General features: G+C 44.9%; 1 protein-coding gene across 1 annotated transcript in view; it reads left to right on the top strand.

Annotated features, from left to right (window-relative positions):
• SVOP (SV2 related protein) overlaps positions 1-14,680 on the top strand; it is an 81,859-nt gene that overhangs the window by 18,006 nt on the left and 49,173 nt on the right. Inside the window, exons 3-5 of the mRNA XM_033956002.1 lie at positions 92-177; positions 2,161-2,259; positions 4,887-4,958. Coding sequence (XP_033811893.1) covers positions 92-177; positions 2,161-2,259; positions 4,887-4,958 — 257 coding nt within the window. The remainder of the gene's footprint in view (positions 1-91; positions 178-2,160; positions 2,260-4,886; positions 4,959-14,680) is intronic.

Here is a 14,680-nt window from a genome sequence, read left to right as displayed (position 1 = left end):
GCTGCTGAGTGATCGACTCTTGCATTTGAAACAGAAGTCTGTCACATGACAAAGAAAAGACGCTGTGGCTAAAGTCTTATTTCCTTTGCAGACACTTTTATGGTGGAAGATGCGGTGGAAGCCATTGGATTTGGGAAGTTCCAGTGGAAGCTCTCTATTCTTACTGGTCTGGCATGGGTACGTAAATAGGAATTGGCTAACAGTCTTCGTCCCTTGAGGGAGATGTGAAAGATGGAAACCAATCTATTAAATAATGGACATTAGTATGAGCAATTTGAAAGTAAACGAGAGGTTATGGGCTCGGGCAATAACTCATAGGTGACCAGCACCAGACATAAGTGTAAATAAGAATTGTCCCATATATCATTTAGTCCTTTTCAATATAACCTCTATAACCAGTGTGAATATAGAATGAATGCTTTTTTAACATCACCATCAAGGGGAAGGGGTAAAACGTGGACCTCGCGGATCTAAACCCGTACCGCCTTAAAAATCTGAGGTCCGTGTCGGTCCGTGTCTGTGGCGTTTGTAATTGCTGTTGCTGACAGACCTTGATGAGATTTTTGCACTGACGGATCCGTCTCAGCATAGGGAGGGAAAAGTGTTAGGATCCGTCAGCGCTAAAAATCTCTTCCAGGTCTGTCAGAGCCAGAGACTAGTGCTGGAGCGGCAGAGCAGAAGCCAAGAGAGCGGGGACATAGGTTTTGGACGTGTGTTATGGAAAAGAAGTCTCCAAACTCCAGCACTCTGACAGACCTGGAAGAGATTTTTAGCGCTGACGGATCCTAACACTTTTCCCTCCCTATGCTGAGACGGATCCGTCAGTGCAAAAATCTCATCAAGGTCTGTCAGCGACAGAAACTACAAGCGCCACGGACACGGACCTCAGATTTTTAAGGCGGTACGGGTTTAGATCCGCGAGGTCCGCGTTTTACCCCTTCCCACCATCAAGGGAGAAGACAAAATGGAAAATAATAAAGAAAAAATAGAGAAACAAAATCATCAATAAACTCCCAAAATCGTCATAGTACATGAGGTCCTTAAAGTGCAAGTGCTCTAAAAAAAGTTCATGCTAAGATGCTCTAAGAAAATTCATACGAAAAAAATCATGCTGGAAATATTCAGTGCTACATCTGCAGGCTTAAATTATACACTGCGTGACAAATTTTAACTTTTTTCTGGGTCAAGAAGAAAATGAGGACTACTTTATAGAATTTGACCTCCTATAGTAACATAGTAACATAGTAGATGACGGCAGATAAAGACCCGAATGGTTCATCCAGTCTGCCCAACCTGATTCAATTTAATTTTTTTTTTTTTTTTTAATTTTTTCTTCTTAGCTATTTCTGGGCAAGAATCCAAAGCTTTACCCGGTACTGTGCTTGGGTTCCAACTGCCGAAATCTCTGTTAAGACTTACTCCAGCCCATCTACACCCTCCCAGCCATTGAAGCCCTCCCCAGCCCATCCTCCACCAAACGGCCATATACAGACACAGACCGTTCAAGTCTGCCCAGTAACAGGCCTAGTTCAATATTTAATATTATTTTCTGATTCTAATATTATTTTCTGATACTATGTATGAAAATAGCCCCAGTTTTTTCCTATCACATATAGTTTTTGAGCAAAGCGCAAATATTTAGAGCATGAGAAGTCATAATGTAATGCATTGCGCCGATTTAACTAAGAAGCAAAACCCTGATGCAAAATTGACGATTTAATCTCAACTGTGCTGATGAAGCTTGAAAATTGCTGATGATGCAATAGGCCTACAGAGAACGGCATATTCCAGCTCCGCCTCTTCCCCCATAATAATTTAATTATATAGCACATTAGTACATCATCATTACAATGAATACTTTAGCTTTAAAATCTAATTTGAGGCAAACCGTTTTAATATTTCAAAGATTGTTATAGTATTTACTCCAAGCATTAGAAAATATAGCGAAAATGCTCTTTTGCCAAAACTCAGAGGGTTATACTGAAAAATTAAGGTCAGTTTTTATTTCAGCGACCCCCAAATCCCTATAAAACACCCACTACAATTCATACCCCCAAACCTCTGTTGCGCAGTGTTATTAATGAGATTGTACGTTGTGTATGTCAGGGTCAATCTAATGACTGGGAAGTAAATAATGCTCCTCCTTTTTTGCCTCTTCAGATGGCAGATGCTATGGAAATGATGATTCTGAGCATCCTGGCTCCCCAGCTTCATTGCGAGTGGAGGTTACCAAGCTGGCAGGTGGCATTGCTCACATCGGTAGGAAAATGCCTCATTTACACGGGGAGAGCTTCTACCGTTGCACATATTTTCAAGTACACTTCCCCTTCCCAATTCGCAGTTTTAGGATTCACGATTTCAATTATTCGCGATTTCCTAAAACCGGAATCACCCCCACCTGCCTCCCGCCTCTCGGTCCTCCCCGGACCTTACCTGGTGGTCTAGCGGTCTTTCGGGGCAGGAGCGATCTTCCTACGCTCCTGCCCCATGCTGATCACTCATCCACAAGGGCTGCCGAGAGTTCTCGTCGTAGTCTCGAGAGACTACGGGAACTCACGGCAGCCATTTTGGATGAGTGATCTGCACGGGGCAGGAGCGTAGGAAGATCGCTCCTGCCCTGAAAGACCGCTAGACCACCAGGTGAGATCCGGGATGCTGGAGGGAGGCGAGGGTGGGTCAGAGTTGGCCCAAAAGTTATTCGCGAATTGTCAATATTCGCGGGCCGGCTCTGCCCCTAACCCCCGCGAATATTGAGGGAGGAGTGTAGTCCCATTTTAATCTACATTTGCCATCCTTTATTTGTACAAACTGATCCAAGAAAGCTGGGCAAGTCAATTTTACCCTCTGTGGCCTCTGGTACAAGCCAGAGATTCCAAGAATGGATCACCTGAGATTAAAGATAAGAAAAAAGATTCATAGGCAATGTGCGCGAGGTAGAAATCTAGAAAGATTTAAATTTCAAAAGGGCTTCGCAAATGGATGAAATAGCACAAAATGATATCTGGTTTTTTTTTAGTGCCTCTAAAGGGATCTATAAAGAGTCGAGGCAGTATTAGGACGGTTTTCAAAGGAATTTCCCCAGATATTGTTTTTATTTCTTTTTATACAAGTTTCAAGTTTATTAAAAAAATTTTGATATACCGCCTAGGCACAGTTCAAGGCTTATCTAGACGGCTTACATTGAATGGTGATCAGATAGGCTAAGGGCTCCTTTTACTAAGCTGTGTTAGCGGTTTTGGCGCGCACGCTAGATGCTAACGCCTCCATTGAGCTGGCGTTAGTTTCTCCACGTAGCACGGGGGGTTAGCGCATGATAATCTGCAGCGCACGCTAAAAACACTACCGCAGCCCTAAGTGTTTCTCTATCTGTCTGGGTGGGCTCACCATCTAACTATAGTATCTGGGGAACGGAGGGTTAAATGACTTGCCCAGGGTCACAGGGAGTGGTACTGGGATTGAACTTGCAATCTCAGGGTGCTGAGGCAACAGTTCTAATCACTCAGCCACTCCTCCACTCTAATTCCCTGGGTAAATTCCCAGAGAAAATGTCCTTCCACTTAGCATGCACACAGGTACGTTTGTACTAGCCCAAATTTTCAAGGGCAAGTTCTATTTATATGACCCAGTCCTGGAGTAGGGATGGGTGGAAGTGGGCGGGCCTGGGGGGCGGGTCTAGGGGATCCAGCTTTTACTAAAGCAAAAATCTGGTAACCCTACGCCAGTGGTCTCAAACTCAAACCCTTTGCAGGGCCACATTTGGGATTTGTAGGTCCTTGGAGGGCCTCAGAAAAAATAGTTAATGTCTTATTAAAGAAATGACAATTTAGCATGAGGCAAAACTTTTTATAGTTTATAAATCTTTCCTTTTGGCTAAGTCTTAATAATAATATTGTCATTTATAGCTAAAGAGACATTTGATCAAGAAACTGTTTTATTTTACTTTTGTGATTATGATAAACATACCGAGGGCCTCAAAATAGTACCTGGCGGGCCTCATGTGGCCCCCGGGCCGCGAGTTTGAGACCACTGCCCTACGCCAACCTCCCTTGCTGCGCTGACATGATGCAATGACGTCACGTGCATGCGCGCGCGAGGTCACTGCGTTGCGTCCGCACAAGTGTGGATGCCCCTTCCTGACGTGATTTTGACGGGAAGCTTTCTAAAACCCGGAGAAAGTGCCGGGTTTTTGAAAAACCATCCGGATCCTCGGACGTGTCCTCAAAAGGAGAACATGTCCGGGGAAATATGGACCTCTTGTAACCCTACTTCCGAGTCTTGAGTATATCTGACTTTGCCTTCCTAAACTTTTGAGCTATAGGTGTATTTGCCCGTACATTCTGGCCTTGCACTCAGCAGGTCAGGATACCCACAGTAAATATACACAAGATAGATTTACATACAAGGGAGACAATGCATGAAAACTGACCTCATGCATATTCATTGTGGATATCCTGAAAGCCAGGCAGGCTGGCTGCATCCTGAGGACTGGACTGAGAGTGCCTGCCTCAGATGGAAGCCTGTAAAGCTCATTCATTGATCAATGGGGATTTGATATTTTGTGCATCCAGCTTGCAGTATGATATATGGGAGCAGGCAGGAATGATGTACAAGTTTGTTATCGTTTTGATGTTTTTAATTATGTGAATATGTGTTAGCATTATGATCAGATTTATTTAACTAGTGCAGGTATGATTTGATAGTTGTCTTGTTAATGAATTTCAGTGCTGTTTTATGATTTGTGCAATTTATGTTTGTTAATCACCTTGAGCTGGTAATAAATCGGATTAACAAATGTAAAGAAATGTTGCTTTTTTACCTTAGTCTCATGTTGAACTCTTCTCCGCACCCACTGGTAATTAGAATTACTCTGTCTAATGTTTCTGCAGGTGGTATTTGTCGGGATGATGTCAAGCTCTTCGCTGTGGGGAAACATGTCTGACCAATATGGCCGAAAAACGGTGAGCTTGCAAGTCTATTTCAAATTAAAATAACGCCTTTCATTATTGCCAGAGCTTCAGCATTAATAATACTTCAGATTTTCGAGGAGGTTAGGGGCAAAGTCGGCTCGTGAATAACAAAAAATCACGAATAACTATAGGGCTGACTCTGACTCACCCCCCCACTTCCCTCCCGCCTCCCCGACCCCTCCACAACTTACTTTTTAAAGCCTGGTGGTCTAGCGGTGAAGCAGGGCAGGAGCGACCTTTGTGCGCTCCTGCCCTGTGCAGAGCCGCAAACCAAAATGGCTGCCACGAGTTCCCACTGTATCCAAGTTTTCCAAGGCCTCCTTTTACAAAACTGCAATAGCAGTTTCTAGCGCAGGGAGCCGCGCTGAATGGCCCACGCTGCTCCCAACGCTCACTGAGATCCTATGAGCAGCGCGGGCCATTCAGCATTAATCTCTGCGCTAGAAACAGCTATTGCAGTTTCGTAAAAGAGGGGGCAAGTTTTATTTAAAATTTGATATATTGCCTAAAAAGTTGTCTAAACGCTGTACAGAATCTTAACATTAAATTTTAAAATCATTGGGGAGACATAATTAAGACAAAACAATCATATAGGACATTGGAACAGGAGAGAAAGGGGGGAGAAATACAATTTACAATAGGAAAGAACACAAGGTCAACACAATTGGTGGGGAGTATGCTCTTCCTTCTTTTGTATTGTTCTGAAGTTAAGGATTACATATCATAAGCGTTCTTGAATAGGAATGTTTTAAATTTTACTTTGTCTCTTCCCAAAGGGAAACAAAAAGAGGATGACCCAAGTTTCCACAGTGGGTGACGGCAACACCAAACAAAATGAAAATGTGGAAACCAAGCAATGTTCCAAATCTTCTTTTTATTTATCCAAAAGCATAAACCTCTATCCACATGAATGTGGTATGGGCCGTGTTTCGGCAAACCACCTTCCTCAGGGGTCCGAAAGCAGATGTAGCCAACCGAATGTGGAGAGAAACTCGCACTTATCAATAAAAATCTTGACAAACTTCCCACACCGTTGAGAGAGGCACATACACCTAAATACTATTTTACTGAAAACGAGCCTCAGAAACTTTGGTGAGGCAGACCAAGCACACACCAGCCTAAATCAGCCACGAGGCTCAGGCAAATTAGTCATAAGCTTCTCTTGCAGCCGGGAATAAAAAACTCAAATCTTGAGAAAAACCTGTACTGGTCCAGGTTGCAGAGCAAAAAATCCCTCTGCACTTCTACACAACATAGTGTGGCAAAGCGTGGTAATACAAAATAACAAAACACGACAAAACAAAAAACGTGAAAATCAACCCAAACAGGCCAAGTACTTGGCTGGAAATGGTTGGAGCGCACTCTCCCAAAGGGCTGTAACAGGCAACAGTTCTATCGGTAAGTTCCACTCTACAGAATCCACAACTCCACCTGCAAATCCAATCTGGCAGCAGGACACGCTTTTCACCACTTCCAAACGCCAGTCCAACACAACATACCACAGCTACCAACAGTACTTTGAGACCCGTGGCCCGTGGCAGAAACGATCCAACAATCAACCCTTCCTCGCACTGCCATCTCTTCCCAAAGGTGCAGTGTAGTCTCACGAGATGTCACCCTTGCAATCTCTTCCCTCCTTTCCATCTTTCTCTCATCCCCCCAGCTTCTTATCTCCTCCTGGTCTTCCAGGGACAGGGCTAGCACCTCTAGATCTTCTGGTAGAAGGGTCCTGGTTCCCTCCGCCAATCCTCTCCCCGCTGTGTTGGTGCTTCTGTGGCCAAGACCTGACTCCTGCACCACAAAATTCTGAGTGGAGTAGAACGGGTACATATGGATCAATTTTTCACTCCGTCAAAAATTACAAAGACTAGGGGGGACACTTGATGAAGTTACAGGGAAATACTTTTAAAACCAATAGGAGGAAATTTTTTTTCACTCAGAGAATAGTTAATCTCTGGAACGCATTGCCAGAGGTTGTGCAGATAGCGTAGCTGGTTTTAAGAAAGGTTTGGACAATTCCCTGGAGGAAAAGTCCATAGTCTGTTATTGAGAAAGACATGAGGGAAACCACTGCTTGCTTTGGATTGGTAGTTGTCCTGCAGGGATAACTGAATGTTTTACTAGACATCCTGGATGAAACTTAAACGTTGTAAGTTAGACAATGTATAAACAGGTATAAGTGCCAAGAAGGTATCCAAAGTGACCATATAACCATTGCAAAGACAAAGTAAAGACCCCCACACATTCTCCCAGTGTTCACTGACCCCCCTCACACCCCCCACAAACATCAGAATAAAAAAGTACATACCTGTCTCCAGAACATCAGCACCTGGTACAGGAAAGCCTAGTAGAGCTGCACACAGGTGTCTTAAATAGCCCGGAAGGGGGGGGGGGGTTAGTGAACCATAGAGAGGAGGACCCAGGCCCATAAGTCACTCAGACCACTCCATGTATGGTGGAACATGTGCACCCTCCAACCCCCCCCCCCCAACCCTACTCTACTGCCATATAGGTGCCACCTTATGACTGTAAAAATCACCATGACAGCCGCAGGAGCCTAAGGGCTCCTTTTACGAAGCGGCGGTCGCGGTTTTAATGCGCGTGACTTTCAATCACGCGCTACCCGAAAAACTACCGCCCGCTCAAGGGGAGGCGGTAGCGGCTAGCGCGGCCGGCGGTTTAGCGCGCGCTATTACATAGAAACATAGAAAGAAGACGGCAGAAAAGGGCTATAGCCCCTCAAGTCTGCCCACTCTACTGACCCATCCTCTTAAGTACCTAGTGACCATTTCTTCAGTTCGACCCTCGCAGGGATCCAACATAAGCATCCCATTTATTCTTAAAGTCCAGCACGCTGCTTGCCTCGATCACCTATACTGGAAGCTTATTCCAACGGTCAACTACTCTTTCTGTGAAGAAATACTTTCTGATGTCGCCATGAAATTTCCCGCCCCTGAGTTTGAGCGGATGCCCTCTTGTGGCCGAGGGTCCTTTGAGAAAGAAGATATCATCTTCCACCCCGATACATCCTGTGATGTATTTAAATGTCTCAATCATATCTCCCCTCTTCCTACTGTCAGCCTAGAGGCCTCTGGGAGATTATATCGATCTAACTCTGGCATGGGAATGCAGATAGACTCTGTGTGCAGGGAAACTGTTTTAAGTAGCCCTGATTGCCCTGATTGAATCATGGCTAGCTAAAAGGTGTTAATGCCTGATTAAGAGGGTGCTTAGGATAATGGTGCACAGATCAAGCCAGAGACTTAATCCCATCAGGTTTCTCACCCTCCTTTGTCTATTAAATTGACCATTGTCTCAAACAGTTTGCAAGTTCTAAACAGAAAGATACTGGGAGATACAATATTTTCTCTATTCAGAATAAGATTCCAAGGTATAAAAGCCTGCTCTCTGCAACACACCTCTCTCTCTTTCTATCTAACTACCTCTTGGCTCTTTGCTTGGCACTCTGGTTCTGTCTTGGCTCTCCCTCTCTCTGTCTATCCTGCCCTTTATCTATGAAACACGAAGCTTCCTAGAACTGCAACCTTCTATGTCCCTCTCTACCTCTGACCTCTGTAAGGCAGTGAGATTGCTTGCTCTCTGCTTAAGTGTAATGCTCTCTGCTTAATTGTAATGCTTATGAATATTACTTTTCTGTAAGACTATTTCTATAATATATTCTTTATGCAATCACCTCTGGTCGTGTCTATTATTCTACTTCCTGGTGAGTCATATGTGAGGGAACTGAACCTGGGACCTGGCGTTTGTCAGTACGCCTTTCACTTAACCCCTACCACCTAATATTGTGGGGGCCACTTTCAAACTGACATTTTGGGGGCTCTGTCTCGGTCCTTCCTGATGATTTCATCTGGGTAAGTAGAATTTAAGTTTTTTTTTTTTATGCACTGTGCAATAGGATTACAGAGTGAGATAGAAATCAAAAGTCCTTGGAAAACCCTTAGATTGATTGTACGTTAGACTGGATGACACACTGTTGAAAAGTTCCAGTAATATTGTGGGGTTTTATACTTGGTGAGATTTTATTTCAATTTTGATTGATAGACAGAGTGAGATAGAAATCAAAAGTCCTTTTGGAACCCTTAAATTGTTTTAGACTGGATGACACAATTGTGAAAAGTTTCAGTAATATTTTGGGTTTTATATTTGGTGAGATTTTACTATCAAAAGTCTTTGTAGTTTACCTGTGCCAGTTTGCATTGTATGATTTGCTATTATATGCTTGCTAGGGTGTTGCATGTAAGAATATTTGAGCTGCTCTGAAGAAAAGCAGGGTTCAAAGTGAAAACAGTCACTCAATTAAGACATGCCACATCTGTACTAACTTTAACTTTTTTACCTTGTGCTTTTAATTCTATTTCTTGTCAGTCTCTGCCCTGGTGAAAGGCCCAGTGCACACTGGACTGGAACTGGCAGCTGACACCTCTCCTCTTCTATATTTTATCCTGCTAAACTTCTGCCTGTAAATTTCAGGTAGTAACCAGTGTGGGCAAGTGTGGGCATAAGTGTATTATTTTATGCCAATGACTCTTGCCTAACACGCTTTACCTCGATTTTCTACCTATTAACTAAAGTCTCCCTCCTTCATAAGTGGGAGCATTTCAATCTCAAAGGCTACACACAGACAGGGACATTTAGAAGCCCATTCTCTCTCATGAAATATATGAGCAAGGCCCACGAACCAAGGCAGACTTCTGCAGCCTCAAATATGAACCCTTTTGATTTTCAAGAACTCACAGATATTGTACACAAATATTTTGACAAGAAAGGGGGTCCATATGAGGGTAATTTTCCAGAAAACACATGGCACGATATTCAGAAACAAATGGTTTCTCATTCTCAGGAGTTTAGAAAGAAAACAGATAAACGCAAATGCCTTTTCATTCAGGGCCTATGTAGGGGAATTACTAGCCTAAGACAAGATAATACTGACTTGAACACTAGTGTAATGCTCTCTGCTTAATTGTAATGCTTATGAATATTACTTTTCTGTAAGACTATTTCTATAATATATTCTTTATGCAATCACCTCTGGTCGTGTCTATTATTCTACTTCCTGGTGAGTCATATGTGAGGGAACTGAACCTGGGACCTGGCGTTTGTCAGTACGCCTTTCACTTAACCCCTACCACCTAATATTGTGGGGGCCACTTTCAAACTGACACCTACGTTCCTCTAGAGCAGTGTTTTTCAACCTTTTTTGGGCAAAGGCACACTTGTTTCATGAAAAAAATCACGAGGCACACCACCATTAGAAAATGTTAAAAAATTTAACTCTGTGCCTATATTGACTATATATAAAGTAATTCTCTTGAATAGGAATCAAATAAACACAAAGAAAGTATTTTATAATGCTGCCACCGCCAACAACACCGTTGACGGCGGTGGCACTCAAGTGGCTAAAGAGCCGCAGTTTGCCGGCCTAGGGACAACACTGGAGGGTGGCCAGCTGTGCACCCCCTTGGGACGTAAACCCGGGGTGGGGCAGACCGCCCCCCCCCACCCTGGTATGCCACTATCTATACCTCACTCCCTCCCTATGACCAAAAATTCTCCTTTCTTCTATTCCCCGTGTACACAACCATCTCTTTCCCTCCCTTCCTCTCTCCAAAGTCCATGCCTTCTGTGTCCAAACACTCATTCCCTCCCTTCCTCTCTCCCAAGTCCATTTCTTCTGTGTCCAAAAACGCATTCCCTCCCCCACCTCAGCATCTCTTTCCCTCCCTTCCTCTCTCCCAAGTCCATTTCTTCTGTGTCCAAAAACGCATTCCCTCCCCCACCTCAGCATCTCTTTCCCTCCCTTCCTCTCTCCCAAGTCCATGCCTTCTGTGTCCAAAAACCCATTCCCTCCCCCACCTCAGCATCTCTTTCCCTCCCTTCCTCTCTCCAAAGTTCATGCCTTGTTTCCAAAACGCACTCCCTCCCCCCTTTTGTGTTCCGTGTTTGCCTCCCAGCCCATCTTTGCAACTTTCTCAGCAAAACGAAGCTCAAGCCGCAAGGCTTGTCTTCTGCTTCCTGCCTGCCCTGCCACGCACAAATAGCCGAACGGAAGTATTCTCCGACGTCAGCGCTGACGTCGGAGGGCAGGCTTTGCTTAAGCCCTCCCTCCGACGTCAGCGCTGACATCGGGGAACGCTTGCGATCGGCTATATGTTAGCTGCAGGGCAGGCAGGAACAGAAGACGAGCCTCGCGGCTCGAGATGTATTGTACTCCGCGGGTCCCCCGTCCAGCTCTCTCCTGTCCACGTGGGGCGGACCGCCCCTCTCCCTAGACTGGTGGTACTGCCCTGATGGCGGCCCTGACCGTACGGCACACCAGGCAACATCTCGCGGCACACTAGTGTGCCGCGGAACAGCGGTTGAAAAACACTGCTCTAGAGTGTAGAGCTGCAATTTGTTTAGTCTCTCCTCGTATGAGAGACCCTTGAGCCCCGAGATCATCCTGGTGGCCATCCGCTGAACCGATTCGACTCTGAGCACATCTTTACGGTAATGTGGCCTCCAGAATTGTACACAGTACTCCAGATGAGGTCTCACCATGATTCTGTACAATGGCATTATGACTTCAGGTTTCCTGCTGACGAAACTTCTCTTGATACATCCCATCATCTGCCTTGCCTTAGACGAAGCCTTCTTTACTTGATTGGTAGTTTTCATGTCTGCACTGATGATTACACCTAAATCTCGTTCTGCTGAAGTCCTAGTTAAAGTTTCTCCATTCAAGGATGGATTACCGTTTCCAAGGTGCATAACCTTACATTTCTTAGCGTTGAAGCCCAGCTGCCAGGTTGAGGACCGTCTTTCCAATGTAAGCAGGTCCTGTGCCATACTATCCTGCAATTTGCATCCACTGACTATATTACATAGTTTGGCGTCATTGGCGAATAAAGTTATGTTACCCTGAAGCCCCTGAGTCAGATCCCCTATGAATATGTTGAAAAGGAGTGGACCCAGGACTGAGCCCTGCGGTACTCCGCTGGTCACCTCTGATGTTTTAGAGAGGGTACAGTTAACCACCACCCTTTGAAGTCTTCCACTTAGCCAATCATTGACCCATGCAGTTAGTGTCCCTCCTAACCCCATCGATTTCATCTTGCTCAACAGCCTGCGGTGTGGGACGCTGTCAAAAGCTTTACTGAAGTCCAGGTACACTACATCCATAGACTCTCCCAAGTCCATCTTCCTTGTCAACCAGTCAAAGAAGCTGATGAGATTGGATTGGCAGGACCTACCCTTGGTGAATCCATGTTGACTGGGATCCCGTAGATTCCCCTCATTCAAGATCATGTCTAATTTGCGTTTAATTAATGTTTCCATGAGTTTACACACTATTGATGTGAGACTCACTGGTCTGTAATTCGCAGCCTCTGTCCTGCAACCCTTTTTGTGCAGAGGAATAACGTTGGCTGTTTTCCAGTCCAAGGGTACTCTCCCTGTACATAGGGAGAGATTGAAGAGCACGGCTAGCGGTTCCGCCAGGACATCGCACAACTCTTTGAGCACTCTTGGGTGCAGATTGTCCGGTCCCATGGCTTTGGTCACCTTGAGTCTTGTCAGTTCGCTGTAAACGTCACCTGGGCGTTAAACTGCTACCGCGGCTTCGCAAAAGGAGCCCTAAGAGAACATAGGACTCCTTTTACTGAGCCGCGTTAGGGCTTTAACGCGCTAACGCAGTTTCGTAAAAGGAGCCCATAATATTCAGCTGTTTTGAAAATTGTCCTTTCCTTGTTATAACTTCTCCCTGACCTCTTTCAAAGTCTGCTTTCAAGTCCAACATTTCCGATAACAATGGAAAGGCGCAACAGAAGAATATCAGCAAAGCCAAAGCCCCATTTCCATTGTTATCAGAAATGTTGGAATTGTAGCTATGTCCTATGCTTGCTTGATTTTATGTTTAAATCTTTTTTGTTAAAGTTCCCAAATTCAACAGCAAACAGATACAATATGCGCTTTTCACAAATACAAGCAACTGTTCAAACTTAACAGCAACCAACCCCACCCCCCTCCCTCCCTTCTCCCGCTCACCTCCCTCCCTTCCCACCCAGGGAACAGCAGCAGCAACAGCAGCAAATACATGTACAGGGGGGAAGGATCTCCCCTTCAAGATACATAGATACAGAAAAACATTTCAGTAGATAAATGTCTCCCACGTGCCTATTCCAGGCACCCGGGAGAATATCAAACTGCTCAGATGTCGAGCTGTTTCCGAATGAAAGGGGTCAGTGTCATGCAAAAAAGAGTCCAACAGTGTTCAAACAGACGGCCCTTTCTCGTAGTCAGGTCTGCTTGCTTGATTTTAATTCCTGTGTTTGTATTGTCTGTTTTGCAATAAAAATTATAAAAAAAATAAAAATAAAATAACTAAAAGTCTGCTTTCGTGGAGTGACAAAATGTTTCACTGGCCAAATCCTTTTTTCGCATCATTAATCCAGAGAGCGTCTAGAGCCCACCGTGCAGTTTTCGTGCCCTTTTATTTCTCAGAGTGCATTTCCGTCCTGGCTTTATAATGGAAAGATGAGCATCGTTATTGATTTGCTGGGCTGGGAGAAATGCTTTGGTTAGAGTGTGAACTCTACTGAACCAGACACTGTCTACAAGCCCTGATTGATTTTTCCGCAGAGTCATGGCCCGATTCTGAAACAGCTGTTGAACAGCGGGAAATCAACCAGTAAAGAAGGGCTACTGATGGACCACCGATCACAGCTCTGAACTCATTGGCCCCCAAGCTAAAGTGCTATGTGAAGATGGCTCTGAACAGGAAGTCTGCCAGCTCACCCGCAGGAAATATTTATCCATCCCTGTGGCAGAGCGTGTGCGTGGCCAGTGTTGCAGGTGTGGCATACGGTTCAATCGTTGACTGCATTATTCGTGTGCAGTGAAACATCACAGCTGCTGCTTTCATTTTAGATTGATTCCATTGTCAGGCTTGAAATTTATAAATACAGCAGTCTAGTTTGCAAATTCTTACTTTCTTGGGCTAAGCACAGTCCAGTCCGGGGATCAGCTTAGTAGTAAATCTTGCTCGTGGCCAACGCAATCCTTTAAAACAAGAACTCAACAATACATTGCATTAGAGAGAACTTCAGATTGACGCATCACCCATAAGACGCTGATATCAAAACTCATGTGTCTGTACACGGATCCATATAGAGGTAGGACTCCTAGCCACTGAAATGGTAAGAATGCCTTCTGGCATCCCAGCATCCCCTCTTGAATCTACTAAGGATCCTCTGGGGTGGCGCCTAAACTCGGCTATTAACTGCTTGTCTTTGCCTGAGCCATTCTCTGGCTCTGAACATAAGAATAGGTCCATCAAGCCCAGTAGCCCATTCTTACGATGGCCAATCCAAGTCCCTAGTGCCTGGCCAAAACCCAAGGAGTATCAGCATTCCATGCTACTGATCCAGGGCAAGGCAAATAGGAAAATTCTTTTAACCTTAAGGAGTATAATGGGAGATCTTCTTCTGAAGCCATCTGGTAACCCTAGGTAAAACCATCTGGTAACCCTAGGTAACCCTAGGTAACCATCTGGTAACCCTTGGCTAGTGGGGTTCCCCAAGCCCTCCCAGCTGAAGAGTCATCTCCAGATCTTTCCCCACCCACCCAAAGCTGTCTAAACCCTAGGAAAGTCAAAGGTGCATTTCCAGTTGCAACACCAGCATCCACACATACACTACAACTGGCTTCGCCCCACG

This window comes from Geotrypetes seraphini, chromosome 8, assembly GCF_902459505.1.
Source record: "Geotrypetes seraphini chromosome 8, aGeoSer1.1, whole genome shotgun sequence".
Taxonomy (NCBI): Eukaryota; Metazoa; Chordata; class Amphibia; order Gymnophiona; family Dermophiidae; genus Geotrypetes; species Geotrypetes seraphini.
This window is presented reverse-complemented; position numbering and strand designations above follow the sequence as displayed.